The sequence below is a fragment of the Echiichthys vipera genome (genome assembly GCF_963691815.1).
Source record: "Echiichthys vipera genome assembly, chromosome: 13".
Lineage (NCBI taxonomy): Eukaryota > Metazoa > Chordata > Actinopteri > Perciformes > Trachinidae > Echiichthys > Echiichthys vipera.
The window spans coordinates 19,718,518-19,737,379 of record NC_139838.1 but is presented as its reverse complement, the minus strand read 5'-3'; the positions used below and the strand labels follow the sequence as shown (position 1 = coordinate 19,737,379).

The 18,862-nt window shown below is 39.4% G+C and overlaps 1 protein-coding gene across 1 annotated transcript in view; it reads right to left on the bottom strand.

Annotated features, from left to right (window-relative positions):
• Positions 1-18,862, bottom strand: part of akap9 (A kinase (PRKA) anchor protein 9) — a 66,640-nt gene that overhangs the window by 26,460 nt on the left and 21,318 nt on the right. Inside the window, exons 9-21 of the mRNA XM_083925454.1 lie at positions 17,823-17,894; positions 15,364-15,496; positions 15,061-15,131; positions 14,825-14,945; positions 14,531-14,628; positions 14,076-14,181; positions 12,989-13,223; positions 11,300-11,351; positions 10,072-10,410; positions 9,325-9,606; positions 6,388-6,524; positions 5,889-6,085; positions 4,123-4,355 (exon numbers count right to left, since the gene is read on the bottom strand). Of these exons, the coding sequence (XP_083781580.1) occupies positions 4,123-4,355; positions 5,889-6,085; positions 6,388-6,524; positions 9,325-9,606; positions 10,072-10,410; positions 11,300-11,351; positions 12,989-13,223; positions 14,076-14,181; positions 14,531-14,628; positions 14,825-14,945; positions 15,061-15,131; positions 15,364-15,496; positions 17,823-17,894 (2,076 nt within the window). The remainder of the gene's footprint in view (positions 1-4,122; positions 4,356-5,888; positions 6,086-6,387; positions 6,525-9,324; positions 9,607-10,071; positions 10,411-11,299; positions 11,352-12,988; positions 13,224-14,075; positions 14,182-14,530; positions 14,629-14,824; positions 14,946-15,060; positions 15,132-15,363; positions 15,497-17,822; positions 17,895-18,862) is intronic.

The following is an 18,862-nucleotide window of genomic DNA, read 5'->3' as shown; positions in this document are numbered from 1 at the left end:
CAATATCTCCCTGAGCAAAGGTCTTATTGTAACATTATGGGAACCAGGAAGTTGTAACGTGACCCTGGCACATATAAGTCATATAATCTTTCACCTACTGTTTCAAAAGCAGCACAGAAAGAGCTGCTGTGCTCCTCCTACGTGGAAAACAGTTAACATCTGCATGTGCAGACCTGAACGACATAAAACAGGCTGTGGTAATTGTGCCTATAAAATATTAATCAACAGCAGAGTTTTTCTCCATCCAAAGTACAAACTGTTTAAACCTGCACACACCTGGTAACTGTGGTGAAGTCTTGAAATTGTACGTTGACTTACTGTATAGGGAGGAGTGGGCAGGGTGATTCTGGAGACAACCTTAAGCAGGTGACCATCAGTTTTGTGACTGATATGCGAGATTTTCGTCTGCACCACTACAGCATTTTTCTCGTTCAAGGTGCTAGACAGTGGGAAAGGTCGGGGAAGGGGTACACGAGATTCCACCTCGTACACATCCTGGTCCTCCCCTTCCACCCACGTCTTGCTCTGCATGCCTGAGTTCCAGTAAGTGCGGTAGGAATCCATGGTAAAAGATAGATGGTTTGTTATGTTGGAGCTTCTTTTCTGGACTCATCAAAAGAGGTTTCCATTTGCCGTGATCCGTCAGGCTGAGCTGCGCAGCCACACATGAGAATAAAGTCCAGGAGGGAATAAAGCAGTGTGCAACGTCGTGGATAGCACCAAGCAACAGTTTCTATGTGTCTTCCACACACACGAGAAGTGTAAACAACAATTGGATAAGGTGACATTCACGTCATCTCAGTCACATGCTGCCTGGTGGAGGTGGAACAAGTTCCAGGTAAATATTAAGAGAGAAAATCATCCGGCAACGGTGATAATGTTTATGGTCCGACCAGAAAGTGTCATCCTCGAGGGCAGGTGGAATACATATCTTGATCCAGCAGCAGAAAAGGCATTCCTGAACTCGACCACAGGAGGTATGTAAACATAAAGGCAAGCATTTCCTCTCTTCTTGTCCTCTTTGTAGATCTCCAGGGCTCTCTCTTTCTGTTCGCTCTGACCTTCTTTCCTCAGAGAGAAACCATATCATGCCGCTCAGTAAAGCTCACACCCCCACGTCTGCTCCGGCTTGCTCTCCTCTCTCTCTCTGCTCTCTCTCTCTCTCTAGAGATTCATTAACAATACTATGCTGCCGTAGCAACCCCGACCTGCAGGGAAGCCTCCCAGGGGCCCCTTTTAATTGTTTAGTCCGAGCGGCAGAGTGAAATGACAGCGCTCAGATCTTAAGTCGTCCATTATTTCCTTTTTACTTCCTTCTCGGATTGCTGTCATTCCCTCTCCACGCATGCTCCCCTGCTCACACCATAATATTACTCACTGCTGCCAGATCACTCTGTGCTGTCAGGCGAGGTTTACTTACCCAAGGCAGGCCACTATCATTACGTTACACTAACTTTGCCGCTGTCTACCCACGTGTTTTACAAAATAAAGGTGAAATCACAGACTTCCAGGACAGTTTTCTCCACTCAACACGAGAGGATATATCTTCCACTTCCTACATAGAACGCGCACAGCAGTATACTGTTCAGACAAAGTGGGAGGGAAGCAGGTGTGGCTTCAGTCATTAGAGCCAGTGGGCCAGGTAAGTTTGCAAATAGATCAGAGGCTCATCCCATACACACAAATAACCACACGCCCTTCCCACAAAAAGTCGTCAAACTGGATTCCGTCTCTACGTAGCCGCAAGAAAAAAAACAATTAAGGTGTTCTGACACGCTACCTCTTGGTCCCATTGACTGTCTCATTTGGCATGTCGACCGCCATACTGACTGCCCACGAACAATTTCAATGTTTTAATGCGTGTGCACACACCATTTCCCAAGCAAATAATTTACAGCAGTAGTTTAACAGAGATACTTAACATTCCTTACAGGCTTGTTGCATCAATCGCTGTTTACAATGCTACTTATCAGACGAGACGTGACGGTCCAACCCCGCTCACAGACAAGATTAATGCATATCGGATCAATAGCAGCAGGAAAATCGTTAAACAAACCATTAAGAAGCTTTGTTTATCGTGTTGTAAATGGTGTGTACTTGGAGGAGATGTAAACGGTATAACATGTAATCTGCCTGTGAAATCAAGAGTGGGTTTTTATGGAGCAGCAGCGAACTATTATTTTCATTTTTGAGTGTTTTCTTGACTAAATCATCATAGCAAAGATATAAAATGTCAGATTATAAAAAAAAAAAAATCATAATTTCTCTGGGCCTATGTTGACGTATATAAAATGTTTGTTTGAAGATGAAGAAAAACAAGAAATAATAACATTTTTGAAGCTGGAAGCAATGATTTTTTTCTGGCATTTTTGCTTAAAAAACGATTTATCAAGTTATAATTTCGGCCCTATTTTTCACAACGGCTGATTGATCATGATAAAAATCATAATCATGGTTATTTATCATGTAGTCAATACTGAGATCACCATTATTTAACAGTATTTAACAGTAACTCGGCAGAAAATGCACCGCAGTGAAGTAACGGGTGCGCTGGATTTATAACACAAGACAAAACAAGATTTTATTTTGTGAAACACAGTGCGGACCAATAATCATTCGCCCAGCCCTTTCCTTTAACGACCCTCTGTATAAGTCGTTGTGCTTCAGTAATAAGTCTAAAAATGACAATCAAAAAAGATAAATTGCTCAGATCATTCTCAGTTCTATGATGCAAAATAAAGAAGAAAATTAAAAACCCCAAGAAGAAAAATGTTTTGTATCAAAATGTGCCTTTAAAAACATCCAAACGGTCACTCTGCGGTGTAGATGCTCCAACAGTAGTGACGCTTGGCCTGAAATTTCTTTAAAGCTATTTTTAGATCAACAAGATAAAGCCCATCTCAGCGTGAGTAACGCATGAATTTCAGCCAACGGGAAGATGTGCTGTGCAGTCAGTTACAGTTACACATTCAATGGCCTAGTTAAACTTGCCCCGTCTCTGCGCGCTGACACTGGACACAGCCTGAGGGGTGAGGGGGGTGGAGCTGCTCAGTCCACTACTGACTGTGATAGGCTGATCGACCAGACAAAAGCTCAGTGTAAATACAGCTTGTATCTATAGGCAACCACTGGGAATGAGGCAGCTCTTTTGTGTGTGAATTCTAGACAGGCCAACTTTGTTGCCGGCCTCATTCTGCAGTCTCATCCCCATTATGCCTCCATGAACAGACGTAGAAACCCACAGAGGGGGTTAACAGTGTCGAGTGTGGGTATTTAAATGTTTTGACACAGCCTTAATGTGTCACTAGAGCTTTCTGCACAGGCACACACGGGACTGTTCATTAAGGATTCTTCTGAAATCTCCACCTAAAAAGAACCAATTTCACTTGACAAAGAACTTTTAATTGCTTTTTAAAATTATTACTAGAATACTATTGAAAGTTGACATCTAATGTTTTAGTCGGATTATTAAGGCGCTTTAGTCATTCTTTGTTGGTATTATCATAATCTACATAAATCAGGAAACTCTTCTAACTTTTGATGATTTAAAAAAGTTTTGTTTTTGTTTTTTTAAATGAACAGTTTATATTTTGGGAAATATGCTTATTGAGGATGAGGATATTGATACTTCTGGTTGCCTGGTAACTGACCCCGTCCTGTTTTTAGTACGGATTAATAAACAAGATATAACTTAATTTGTGAGCTCTACAGATACTGGTTTTTATATACAGGCAGATTTTAAGTCTTTATGCTAAGCTCAGTTCATTTTCGATTTTGGAGGGGTGTTATCAAAAGCTGTAGACTAAAATGCCTCAGGACATGACGGGACAGACCTAAAACCAATCAGAACAACAAAACAGACAAATGTAAACAGACTGCAGCATGCAGAGAGGAGCTGTGATAGTGCAGCATCAATGTCCGTGAACGAGCGTTGCTGCTTTTGCCTTCAGAAGTTCCACAACATCCAAAATGCCTCAACCACGCTCCTCTTTACTAAGCAAGGTTTATGTATTTTGCTCAAAGTGCAAAGGCTCCAGCAGATGTCATCGTTTAAAAGAAATGCTTCGACCACCAACAGACAAGTGTACATTAATCCAAGGCTAAACCTACTACTACTTGTACCTGGTTGGTGGTGTCAGTGATGGTCATCAACATCTTCTCCAGAGCCGTTTGGAGTCGGCTGCTGATGCCCATCAGATAGCTCTCGTTCTCCAGCTGTGTCCCCGCCCCCAGGAGCAGGCTTTCCATCATCTGCTGCGACACCTCCAGACTCTCCTCAGCCACCGTCTCCCCGGACCACAGACTCAAATCGTCTGTGGCGGTCTCGCTGCCCTGACAACTTTCTGCGGGGTGACCTGGTACGACCAGAGGAACAGAGAGCAGAAACATATCTCAATGAAATTAATTGTTGAAAAGCTTTGTGTAGATAAGAACAAGTTAAAAAAAAAAAGCTAGCTGTGTGGTTTATATTCATGACAGAACAGGTTCCAAAGCAGCGCTAAATATGTACCAACAATAAGCATGTAGGTGCAAACATCCTACAGTTCAAATAAGTACACTACGCTCCCACAACTGCCTTTAAACTACGTCATCGGCATCTAATTATTCAAGTTCTCATCTGTCTCTACAACAGCAGGCAGCATGATGGCGCAAACTCTCTCTCTCTTTACATGAAAACATTATTTTGCAACAACACGTCACATGCAGCCCAATATTATTAATTAATTAGTGCAATTATTAAATGTAGTCTAGTGCAATAAATATTCTTATTTTAGTGCAAAATTTCACTGCATTACTTTTTAGAACCTGCGTTATCGGCTGCAGATGTTTTGTGTTCCTGTGTTTTTTTAATTGCACTGCTCAGGAGTAGCGCTCCCAATAGCATGGTACACAATGACAACAAAAGCTTTCTATATTCTTTAACAACGTGGCATATGGTAGAATATCTTTTTTCAGGAAAAGAATTGGAGCATAACAAATCTAGCATATCAAATTATAGTAAATGTTTTTGAAAACCGTGAATTAAACAAACACAAAAGTGTAGAGTCCCATAGAACACCTTAAGTAAATATTAGGATTAGCTTGTAAACATGACACTGTTTTGTGTTAAGCTCATGGAGTCACCACCCTCAGTTATAATGAACCATTCATATGGCAGGCAAATCTGATATTTTTGACTCACAGGACAACTGTTCAAGCTGTTATTATTTGCATTTGATCATGATGAATTTGTGTGTGACTGTACATTCATACACTAACTGATCGTGTGTTTCAAACTCCAGGCTTGGTGAAGAAAGAGAGGAGGACTCACTTTTTGTTTGTGCAATAACAGTTTGTAGTCATGGTGCAGTATTGGTCCGTCGCATAAGATTGCATTAGCAGAAGAGGAGTTTAGCTTAAATTGCAGTCACGGCTGCCAGCAACACTACTGATGTGCTATGTTGAAATAGTCACAAACTAAAAGTCCAATTAAAAACAAATATCAAAACTCCACTGGGACCTGAGTACATCATTTTATTTACTTTCAGGCACCAACGTGGTCTGGTTGAGACTTTTAACTTCTTGAATCTTGAAAACGAAATTTAGAATGTATTCTTTGAAAATTAAAACGGTTTTGCACTACTTGACTTAATAAATGCAAATTGATTCTAAGATATATAAAAATGCCACAATGCTACTGTATGTGCAGCTGCAGTGGTGTTAAACTGCAGAGCAAAGAAATAGTGTTGTGTAGTGAGAGGTCACATGTTTAACAACAAATCTCACCTCCAGCTAACTACCGACATCTGAACCAACAGATTTGGGGTTTGATTGGTTATAGAACGTGTTGCCCAAACATAAACATCAGCACTTACCCTAAACTATTACTGAGACCTGATGGTACTTGCCTGCAGCATGAAGTCTGACATGCGTTGTGTTATCTGTCTGTGTGGTGGGGTGGGGCAGTGCAGCCTGCTGTCCTCCGCTTGCAGTGTCACGTAGACTTTGCATGTGGAGGCCCATAGTTTCCTCCGCTGCTGCCGTAGTCTTCAGGACGTCAACCAGCACCTGACAGAGTTTCTCGTTGGCTTTACGCAAAACGTTTCTGAAAGCAACAAAAACATTTATGTTATTAACAACCACACTGAAGAAGGGTTTCTTCTAAATATCTGTGGTGTTACTGAAAAATAAAAAGACTTGAGGTAATTATCGACATATTTGTTACTCATATTTCAAAGACCACACGTTAAAATTAAGTCTATTATGGCTTCAATCACTATATATGTTTTTCTAATTTATGTATAGCAATAACACAAACATGTAAAAGGTTATCACTCCTTCGTGGAGCATTTCTGTACACAAAGTTTTATTAGTAGGGGACAGTATGAATACAGTTTCTGATACTACCTTTCAGTGTCCTTATTGGAGGACTCTCCCTCATCCTGTGATGACAGTTTGCCTCCATCAGTTTGCTTTATTCCCGACCCGCCTGGTTCTTCTTCTTCCTCAACTTCTTCTTGACCGTCTTCTCTCTTCTTTAAGGCCTGGACAGGCAGGAGAGAGAACACAGACAGCAGCCCTGTCATTGCAAAGTTGCAGATGGATAAACAGACTCCTGAATACTGTGGACGACGAGCGACAGTGTCTCTGTCTGTGCGACCATTAGTAAAAGTGTATTCAAATAAGCCCCAGCGATGGACACAGACACACTGCCCTTTTAACGAGCACAGATACACACATAAACACACAAACACAAAGACGTACTTCTAACTCCCTTGGAGCGGAGAGAAACACTACTATCTTTGTGCTGCTATGGCAACAGGTGCACCTGAGGCACAGTGACTTGCAGAGGCGATAGCTCCATCTTCTGAAAGAACTGCAGAAATGCAGCTCTGCTTCTCCGCTCACTCACACTCCCAGACACTGCACTGTGCAGAGACTACTGATGAGTGAGAGTGGCACCGGCTTCAGTCAAAGAATCACGCCATTGGACAGGCGAGAGCACGTTTTGAATGACATGTTTTATGGTTTCCCTCTAAAGCTGAAATATGTTTTTGAATAGAAAATATTATCTCACAAGACAATCCCATCCTGTTTTATTTGTATTTTACAGATATACCCAAAAGACCACAAGTACGCTCAAAGTGAACAAATAATGATACGCATGTTCCTCCCGCACACCAAAGGATAGACTGCAATGTTTTGGAAAAAGACCTACACATCAAGTGTTACACATTAGGTTTTCCTTTAGAAAGAGTGACATATATACAACAATGTAAACAGGTTATGTTTGAAAAAGATTGGGGACCATTTACTGCTTTTGTGAAATGTAAAGATCTATCAGATGACGAAGAGGAGGAATGAGTACTCCCGGATGGATTTGGTTAATGGGCTCAATTTTGTGAACAATAATTATATAAATACTTTTACATTTAACATACTTTATAATAATTATGTAGGTACAGAAGATAGCTTAACATTTGATAAGATGTTTTTTGTGCTTCATTTGCTTGTTGTTATATACATATGTATTCATGTATGTTATTCATGTATGTATAGGAAAAAAAACCGCTTTCTATGAAGACAACATCAATAGTGCATTTTGAGGGCATTTGTAGTGAATTATAATGCTTCATGACTGCACTCATAAACACACAATGCTTTCTGATGCATATATCAACAGCCATAAGACATTAAAGATGTGACTTATAATGATTTCTAAGTTCAAGTGTCTAATAGACGCTCTTGATCAGTTGAAAACTAGGTTGACTGGGGGGCTTACAATATATTGTGACCACATATAAACACCTACACACCTTAAAAATCCACTGTAGTAAAGACAGTCCATGCAGTATCATAAGTTACCATTATATGTGTTAAGTAAAGATTAATACATCTGTACTAATGCTTTATCATGATGTGTCATTGTTTGTGGTAAGTGAAGCGAAATTATGCATTTAAAAGAGTATATGTTGCATTTTAGCACACTACGGGCCCTAACCACAGCTGATTACTGAAGCGTGTGTAGGTGTGTAGAGGTAGCCATGATATATAATAATAATAATGTATTATAGGTGACACTTCTAGTCACATCTATAATGTTTTACCACTGTTGATATATTGCATCATTTCGCATTATAATTCACTATGAATGCCCTCATGATGCACTCTAGATGTGTACTTCATAGGTCATTTTACAGAAATTAGATAATCCAGGAGAGTTTAGGAGGTTTAACATAATAATGTGTGTAAATATCTCAACTGAGTGTTTTTGTAAAGAGGCATTTTCTCATCATAACAACTCATCATAGTCAATTACTGAATCGTAAGAACTTTCTTTCACTTAATTATCCTTACTGGATCACCACCAAGAGTGTGTTGGAGCAAGTCAGCTCTCAAAGAACACTGGACCCGACAGCCAGTGCTATCACAAGGTTAAAGCTTAATCATGCAATAAATGGTTGGTGAAGGCCTAGCAGGGATTAGCTCTTCAAGGCATTGGGAGTTATTTAAAAAAAAAAAAGAAGTCCTGAATCAAAAAGAGGAAACCAGTGCATGCAGAGTCCACAATGTTATTCTTTTATAGTAATGAATAAAATAAAAAGTGCTCTGTGAAATAAGGTAAACTGTTGTGAGAGACAAAGAAACTATTTTACCTCTGATATTGGTAGAGGTTATGTGTCATTACTCAAATAACTGTTTCAAAGCATGTTGGTTCCTTAGGACAGTATAAAAATCACGTTTGCCGTAAGTAAGAGTAAACAAATTAGGCTGTTGTAACCTTTTTAAAGAGGAGTGTGTGTGTGTGTGTGTGTGTGTGTGTGTGTGTGCACCTCTTGTTCCACACTTTTGGGTTGAGATGTGTATGTCAAAAAGATGCAGGTACTGTAGTTGAAATCAAAATGTAGGAGGTAAGAATATTTGTGAGAACATCCACAAAACCTCATTGGGATGGAAGCTGGTTACCAAAAACTCAACTAGAATAGAAAGACTTTACAACATCCCACTCTAGATAATGTATTGTTGTTGCTGCAATTTAAAAAAAAACATGTTGCTGCATAGTTTTATACTTTATATAACTAAATAAAGCTGCTTTAATCACATTATTAAATTTAGTATTTAAACCAATTCACTGTGAGCAGGTAAAAAGCCGTGAAAAATAATTTTGATATTAGTTTAAGCGTCATTATCAATGAGAGAGCAATCGATGCAACACCTGCATTGCGACAAAGTGCATCTGAAAATGAATGAGTCAGCATAAATTCATTCTCTTCGATGACATTAGATTTGTGGTGAAAATGAATTAACACATTACAACGTAACAGCTCAGTTAGTGACACTGACCTGCTCAGGTCCTGATTCGGTTTTCTGCAGCTCCTCTTTTAACTTTCTGATCTCTGCGTCTCTCTCCTCCAGCTCTCTCTCCAGGCTTTCCTTCTCCACTTCCTCCAGCCAGGCGCCCGACGTGATGGGAGCTCTGGGAGTTGTCTGCTCCTCGTTCTCCCTCTCCTCCACCTCCTCTGTATCTGACTGGGTCTGCATGGAGGCGCTCCTCTGGCAGGCACGCTTGTTGATTCGAGCCAGCTCAATCTGCTGTGCAAACTCCACGGACATCTGAACGATTGCCTGTAAGGAAATATGGAAAATCTGTCTTAGGACTCTACCTGATATAGAGACACAGAGATCTACAGTAAAAGTGCTGATGCAGTGTTATTAAAATTCTGGGATCAATTTTTGTAAAATAACTCTGTGGTTCTTCTCTTCTCTTTGTGTTCTCAGTTCTTACAGTTTTTCCCAAATGAATGTAATGTATCTAGGGCTGCAACTAACGATCCTTTATATTTTACTCTGATTATTTTCCCAATAAACAGACTAAAGTAAAAATGCACTGTCGCAGAGCTCAGATGACGTTTTGCCAGACCTGTAATCCAGAATCCAGATAGAAGATATTCACCACAAGAATAAGATAACCATATTCATATTTAAGAAGCTAAAACCAGCAAATCTTTGGTTTGATTAGTCAGTTATGAGTTTTATTGATACTGACTAGACACAAGAGTTGTGTGTAATTAAAAATACATTGTCACCTACCTTGGCAACTTCCTCCTCCACTCTCTCCCAGTATTGTTTGTCTTTCAGGTCGACCTGCCCAGCTGCCCCGAGGCTCTCGCTGGAGCTTCCTGCACCGTTAACACAGCTGAGATCCTGCGCTTTCTCTCCTCTCTCCTCCTGACGCTCCTCTGTTTTCCTCTCCTGTTTTTTTTCCTCTGTCAGTCTCCTCAGCTCCTTGTTGTGCTGCTCTTTGAGAGCGTCTACTTCTTGGACATACTTGTGGTAGAGAGCTTTCCTCAGTGCCTGCAGCTGTGCTGTCAGGCCCGCAGACCTGACAGGCCAGGACAACTCCACACCCAGTTCCTCCTCACCCAGGTCCTGCAGGGAATAGAGGAAAGGGAGAGCTACAAGTTACAAAATAAAATCTAACGTAACATACATTATAACATAACAGCAGCTGTAGCGTGTTGAAATAAGTTCCCCAAGGCTGATCCTGAAATAAACAGGTCGTCTTTACTGTAGCTACACCCCACCCGCACTTAAAACACTATTAATACACAGTTTTGTTCTCTCTTGTGCCCAGGATGATAAAGAGATGTCTTGCATTAAATTACAGCTACATTTTCCCCTCACACACTACCACTCTGTCTTGTGATGAATCCCTTTCTTGTCTGTTTCAGACATTCAGCCGCTTCAGCTCCACTCGCCTCAAGCTTAACATTTCCAATTGAGATTTCTTATGTATCAAGCGTATCATGCCCAAATTCTTTCTCCCGTTCTCGATCTTCCTGTGCTTCGGTCTTCTACTGTCCTATCCTCCTCTCTGATCTCTGCACAGTCATACGAGTTGCTGAAACTTTGAGATTGGAGGGGGAGAAAGATAAACAAAGACATGATGGAAGTTGGAGTGACGTGACTGAGAGACGGCTCGAATGGAGTGCAGCTCATCCACGCAAGGCAGAATCCTCCTTTCATGCAGCCACCAAGACTAGAGTACGTCAGTTTGGCTCTTGAGTAACACGCTAAAACGGTAAGTTATGTAACGTCCAACCCTTTTAATCGTTAAGATATAGGACCGTTCAGGGCGCTGTTTCTGGGGCAAAGCTGGAGAATTTAGGGCATGTTTTAGCCTTAAGGCTGCAACTGCCCACTCCCACCTACCCTCACTGTCATAGCGTCTTAATGCATGTGCAAGATTCAGCTCATAGTAAGATGTGATGCATGTGACATGGAAGATTTAGATGAGGGTAAAATGGAGCAGCCAAACCTTTAGCTCATCTCGGTGCTCCTCCATCCCCTCACAGCTGGACTCTGGAGCACTGGATTGGCAGAAAGAGAACAAGGAGTCAACATTAATTTTTCTACAACCCAAAATCAGTTTAACTCTCTTTCTCTGTATTTAAAAAAAAAAAGAAAATTAAAACCTGTCTTTTTAATCTTGCAATTAATTTGGGCTAATTTTATAGTTTTTAAGTTTCAATCAGTTTTTATTTTAATTGTATACCTGTTTTTAATTTTTTTTTTATTCTGTTGACTTTTTATTATTATTTCTTTATCGTTGTAATTTCCAGTCTTGCAAAATGTTACTGCTGTTTATTTTTATTTTGTGTTTGTGTGTTTCAACACAGTGCTCTGTGAAGTACTGTTGGCTGCATGTTTGTATGAGCGGTACTGTAGAAGAAAAGTTTCATTGTTTCATTTTTTTAAGTGCCACCAGTCTCCGCTGATGACAAAATCAACAACAACAGGACGAAGTGAGTTTCCTACGTTTATATTAGTCAAAGAAAAACTCAAAACTAGCTGAGCTTAATTCATTTTCATTTGAAAGCATTACATTTTAAATCACTCCCCTTAAAAAATATAGAATATGATACCTGGTACCACTACATGAATGAATGTAAATTGACAGAAATATAACATACACCTTATATACATATACCGGGTATCCAAAAAAAAAGTAGTAGTTGAGAACAATTTTCTTTGTATATATACGCTATGAGACCTGCAAAAAGGTAATACCAAGGGAAATAGTATATGTGATTGTTTTTCACATTTTATTGTATGTCAGGGAATCATTTCCGTGAAAAAAAAAAAAGTTAGTTCATTGGTTTTGAAAACCACTGTAGTAGTAATATCTACACTATCAAACAGTGGAGGGCAGCAGCATCTCACTTTTGGTAGTAACAGCAGGATGCTGCTTCTTTAGCCATGAGGAGGAGCTCTCCCACAGTAATATTGTTTGGTTTTGAAAGATTTAAGACATCATATGCGCAAAAAACAACTCCTCGGTTACAGATATGAACCTCTTAGAATTCAACATACTGAGTGTTGTTTTCTACACAGCACATCCATCAGGAAGACGTCTAGAATGGGTACTTTAATAGGTCAGTTGGCTAATAAATTACATGAATAATGCTTTAAATAACCTAGTGAATATTTCATTAGTGGCTTTAAGGCGCTGTCAGCTGAACTGGGTCAGGCAGCTTTCACATGCTACACAGGACGTGCACATCAACTTGTCTGTCTGTCTGTCTGTCTGTCAAAAGCAACTAATAACATGAGGACTGTACTGTATGAATCCAGTGATAATGCTCCTTAAACGCTAAACAACCACATCTGATTTGACAACATTTGCAGTCACATCCAAGGATTTCGAAGTTTAACCTACTAAATCATCATTTTCCTTTTCCAGACAGCTATCAAACTTGGTATTAATGATTATATTAGAGCTAATGTAAAGGTATATACTCAAGTTTTGTTTTACCATCCCAAATTCATTGTATCTGGGTCTTTATGTCGTCTTATAGCTTTGCTTTGTTTAACATTTATTTTGTATTAATAAATGTCTCCTATGTACGGAAAGTTTGCTGTACATTTACTTTCTATGTAAAATCTATCTTGCAATATAAAAACATAATCCATGTGTAGAACCATTGTGTTGTCACAGCATCATCACCTGTAGTGCGTCTGAGTGCCCGTGACCTCCTGCAGTCGCTGCTGCAGCATGAAGAGCTCGGTGGCATACCGCGCCTCGCTCTCTGTGGCCTGCTGCTGGTAGTGAGCACGGAGATGCTCCATCTCTTGTCGGTGACTCTCCTCCAGCTGGAGCTGCTTCTCCTGCTCTTCAGCCTTCAGCTTCTGTAATTCCTGGGTAAAGCAGGCGGATGGTGCACTGGCCCGCTCCTCCACATCTGACCGATAGAAAGGGGAAATGTGAAATTCAATATGCTGAACTGGATAGCATTAGAAGATTAGAATCAATTGAATGAAACTTTAATGTCCCTTCTGGGGAAAACGGGTCACTGCAGTAACAGACAACAGCATCTACTAAGAACTAAATGATCAGAGAGCAGTGAAAGAAACAAATAACAGGAAACAACAGAGCGTGACACAACAAAACTCTTTTTTGAAAGATTGAGAGCATGTTTGCAGCCAATTGTACAGCTACATATGGATGTGTGGATGTGGAAAATATTCACCACTATCTGGTCACAGCATTATATTTAGAGAGTGAAGTTTGGCTTAACTGCCATCTAGATGCATAAACCAGGTGAGTGTTGCGGTTTTATTTTTGTTTTCTGTCAAACAGAGGTTAAGACGTACAACACAAAACAAACCTGCAAAAGCAAACAGTGATTTGCAAATATGTGTCTTTACCTCTAAAATAGAAAAAATACTACAGAATATTTAATTTTTGTCTGTTTATCATTATTACACACCTTTGTGTTTTGACTCACTGTGCATCCCAACAACCTTACCAGAAAAAGATTCAGTGAGTCCCAAAAACATAGTATGTCAAATGCAGTATGCCAAAAACACTGGGATGTCCTACTACATCTGGTTGCATTTTGCAAGCCAGCATGCTTTTCAAGGTGCAATTTTATGATGAAGTAGTATGTCCCAATTATATGTATATTGCATGCACAAGTACACACTTGCTGCAGTACGTACTAAAAGTAAAAAGAAAAACGTGTGTGATTTGGATTGCAGCATTAGAGACCTGACATTAGTGTTTTTTTTTGAAAGTATAACTACACATTTACCTTTGCTTGCAGAGGGACTTGAGCTGGAAACTTGCACACGGATGTCAGAGATTTCCTTCTCACTGCTGCTCTTCAGTTCGTCGTACGCCAACTGCAGCTCCATCATCTAGGAAAAGAATCCCCAATGCATGCCAATCAAACTTCTTCTTTTGAAATTCACTGCCGATTAAACTTTATAAATAGACAGCTAAGTGTTCTTTAAAATATTTACCCGTATTTGGTTTTCTTTGACATTCATAAAGTTTAGTACAAGCTGAAAATAAAAACTTCTAGCTGTGAGCAGCTCCTCGATATCTGTTGTGCAATGCATTGTGGAAAAATCTCAAAAATCAAGCATTTCCATACATGCTGACGTTTTTGAGAATCATTTATTTGCCAATTTCCCAGGGTAAATCAACAGAATAAGCATGCATGTACAGAAGAATGTCACAGCTTATGTCTGCAGATGTTTTTACCTTGTTCCCATCAGCTCTCAGCAGGTCCTGGAGCCGGGACAGACGATGATGTTCCTGCTCAATCCTCTCCCTCATCTGCTGAAGATCTCTGTAAAGCTCTACGTAAGAGAGAACAATTGCCTTTTTAGATTGGATAAAATTTTAATTAAGGAATTAAAAGTTGAAATTGGATGATTTTATTTGAGTATGTGGAGTTAAGTGAATGTTATACTGGCCCATTGCTACAAATATAATAATAATATCTGTAATACTTGTTTTTATACTCTCACTTATTTTATTCAAGAGACAAATTACCTCTGGCCTCCTCTACAATAGAGATGGATTCACTAGCTTCTGGTCTTTCCACTGAAGGGGGCAGCCGGCCTTCTGCACCAACACTCTCCAAAAACTCTTCACCGAACACCTTTTGAAAACGCTGAATACAGAACAGACAGATATAAGGTTAACTGCTGTGCTAACCTGGTATCACACATTTATAATATTCATTCACAAAACTCAACTCATTACAACAATTGGTCTTCAATAATTACCTGAATGATCTCACTGCATTCTTCTGACACAGCCTGTAACATGTTGTGGTATTTGAAGCTTGTTGGTTCATCTTAAAAGAAACAATGGAAATGGAATTGAATAATTTAAATGTTTAATGTTTTGCACAGACTCTGACAACCAACAGAGCACAAAACAGTGCTAGACACATCAGCCATCTGTGTTGATCTTGTTTTTTTTATCATGAATAATAAATCAAAAGCTTTCTGACGAGCACAAAGACAGTTGCCTTGGTGTGCATTTGTGTGCACAACACAAAGGCAACTGTCAACACATCTGCTCACCTTGATCTTTCAGGTTCTGCAGTTTCAGCTCCAGCGTGCGGGCTTCTGAATCCTCATGCAGCAGCTCAAGCTGGGCGGCGTGGATCTGAGACAGGCTGATGCGCTGGGCCTCCATCTGGAGCCTGCACTCACCCTAACCACACAAAGACATATCATCACATTAACATTGCTGGAAACAAACCACGCCTGTTTTTCACATACATCATTTGATTTGAAATTTGAGTGTCTTAATATTCCCAATAATGTTCTACAAGATAAAACTAAATGACACCGATTTGAAGAAAACAGAACATTTGGAAAAGCTGTAAAAAGCACAAGATACATATCACTTATATTTTATCATAAATGAAAGTATGCAGACCGCTAAATCCATTTGCTAATCAGAGGAGATATATGATTAAATAACAGACAGAGCAGTAGCACGAGCCATCTGTGTTCAGGATGAGAGGTCGGCTTTTATCACTTCTGTAACAGAGAACAAAAGGCAAACAGTGAGGCCTCTTTCTCTAATTATGCATTAGCACAAGTTTTGTAGGCTCACACATATATGGAATTGTGATTTTGTTGCCTTTGATGTCAGATGGTTTTTAAAGTGCACTCTTCATTTTAATTAGGCTGTATTTAAAGCGCTTTGTTATGATACAATCTCCCCATCCGCACTACATCTGACAGTGTAGTGTGGAGAGTCCTTTAAACCTGCAACCACTCAGATGTTGCTGCTTAAAACATGCAGATAAGAGCTTGTTTAATGTTTAAAAGCTGGCAGCTGTGCTATGATGAGCACCAACAACAAAAACAGTAACACTTATGTGATAAAAAAAATATTATGTTTACTAACCATAACCTCTACTAAAGAGGAAATGACTGAACTCAAACGGATGTGTTTGTGGCATTTACTTTCGTACGAGTCATGATCCAGCAGGAAAAACACTTGTGTGCTCAAATCTGAATGAATGTCGTGTTTAAATACTGTGTGTCCTCAAACTCATCTAAAACAAAATATTTTAATAAAATAAACTTAATGCAAAATGTATATTCTGTTCACCATGCAGATTTACTGAGATGAGATTTGATTTGAGGTTTTTTAGATTTAATTGACATTTTTTTGGCACAGCATCAAAGTTGCTAGCAAATATCTGAAATTCAAATTAGCTTTATTGGCATGACAGATTGGAGACATATTGCCAAAGCAGTGCAGACAATTATTAATGATTAGCAATAAATATACAATAATATGCAAATTGTATTAGATACAAGATAATAAAGGATTTAAATAACAATAACATGGACAGCTGTAAGAAACATCTAAAAAGCTTGTTTGCCTTTAATAAGGCACACTGGCTTTTCTCCCCACATAGAGGGCAGTGTCTGAGGATCGGGGAGATGGATACATTCTGGATATACATTATTTATTTTTCAAAGAAATCATCATATCTTCATATTTATCACGTCTCTCACTCCTCAGGGTGCTGTTGTCCATCATCCTGCATGTGCCGACAGTGTGACATCACTGACAGATTTGCTTTAGAAAGATGTTTTTTTTTTGTTAGAATTTGACGTAATGTGAAAATGTTTCCTCTTTATTTCTGTCACAGTATGGCTCTGCTCTGCCACTCCATTGTTTTGAGTCCTCTAATACCACGAATGACGCTGCTGAATTTGTTGTGCTTCTGTCTGCTGATGTCTAACTGCAGGACTTTAAAGGGATAGTCAGAGTTTTGTGGTGTCGTATGAGGTTCTTATCAATAGTCAGTGTGTTAACTACAGTAGCCTGTACTACAGACAGGCAGCAGTTTAATAGTAACTAACAACTCCTGTGTTCTGTGAGGTAAAATGACTGTTTTTTTTTAAAAGGAGTCGAGAGCATAAATATATAGATAGATGGATAGATAGAAATAGATATATAGATATGGATATAAAGGCGTCAGTTTCTCATTAGAAAGGGATGTTTGAAAGCAAGGCAGATCAATTATTCTAAATATCACTTAAACTTAAACTGATAGATTGTTTTAAGTTGGTCTTTTTTAGGTGGTTACATTGTGTTTTGCTAACCCTGTTCCCAGCAGCAGATTTCTTAGCTTCCATGTCTGTATGTCGACCACTACTGTGGTATGTCGATCTACTGTAGGTAACACACTCGGTAGTTAAGGTTTTCTTTATACTCTAGGCTAGCGTTTCTGTCCATGAAACAGTCTTATATGGCAATTTGAAAACGTTGATAATTCAAATGAACAAATCTCATGTATTTCAAAAAGTTTGTGCTATTACGGGAGGTTTTTGCAAATCTCACTAACGAAGAAACAGATATTTAGGATGAGAATACAAAAACGTTCTTGCATGAGGTCCACTGTATTTGTGCTGTTTGAGCACCTATTTATTGACCTTAACACCACACTGCATGATGAATCAAAGTGACACTGAACCACAAAGGACAGGATGTAAGCTTAAGTGACATTTACATGCTCAGTAGTCTCTTCCTCTGCTCCCTGACAAACAGGCTCCGCGTGGTGGCTCGTCCCATGTCTGCTCACCTAAATAATAAAACAGAAGAAAAATATTGTACTGTTTTTTTTAAACTGTCTTACATATCGCCACGAGGACAAATGCAGACACTGATGGACAGAAAGACAAGATGCACCATAATGGATCACTTCCTGAGGGGGAGCAGAAAGTAGCTGTACAGTTAAGAGCAGAAATTATCTTAAAAATGATCCAGTAAAACGTACAACAAAAAGACTCTGAACATCATCTAGTTTGTCTTTATTTCAATTTTGTTTATCCATGTGGAGAGTTGTTTATCAAGCTTTTCTAACAGCTGTACAAGAAGTTGATCTGTGTGTTGACTATACACAAGAATCATTAAAAAACAGTTGTTGGTTGAATGTAAAAGAACTTAGAACATTAAACGCATATTTATTTTCCCATGCAATGACAGGTCCCATATCATGCCCATTTTCAGGTTCATCCTTGTCTGTGTCTATGTAAGGAGAGTTTTCTGTATATACCTGTATTCACCCTATGACTGAAACGCTCAAATTTAGCACGCAGTCTGCTCTGATTGGTCAGTGTTTCCAGGTCTTCCGCATATACGCTCTTGGCGTCTTTGCACCATCAATGCAGCCGAGGCAGTGACTGAAACGGCCCTTTCTACCTATAGTTGTGACCTCGAAACTGTACAGGAGTCCTGACGGCTCGTTTAAAGACACCGTTTCTGAATAGGGGCGTGTGCATTTCTCTGTGGATTGGATTTTTCTAAACTTTCACAGTGTCTATATTACACCTTGAACTGCTTTATCATAAAAAAAGACATGCAAATTTCACTTTTTACAATATTGGACCTTTAAGCGTCAGAGGCAGTTTTTAAAAGACTTTAACTGTATGCCGTGTTCCAACCCAGGAGGTGACAGAAACTATATGAAACACAGATATGAAATGGCAGACAGACACTATCTTTTTCTATCCTGGTGTAATTGACACACAGTTTGAAGTGACAGACACA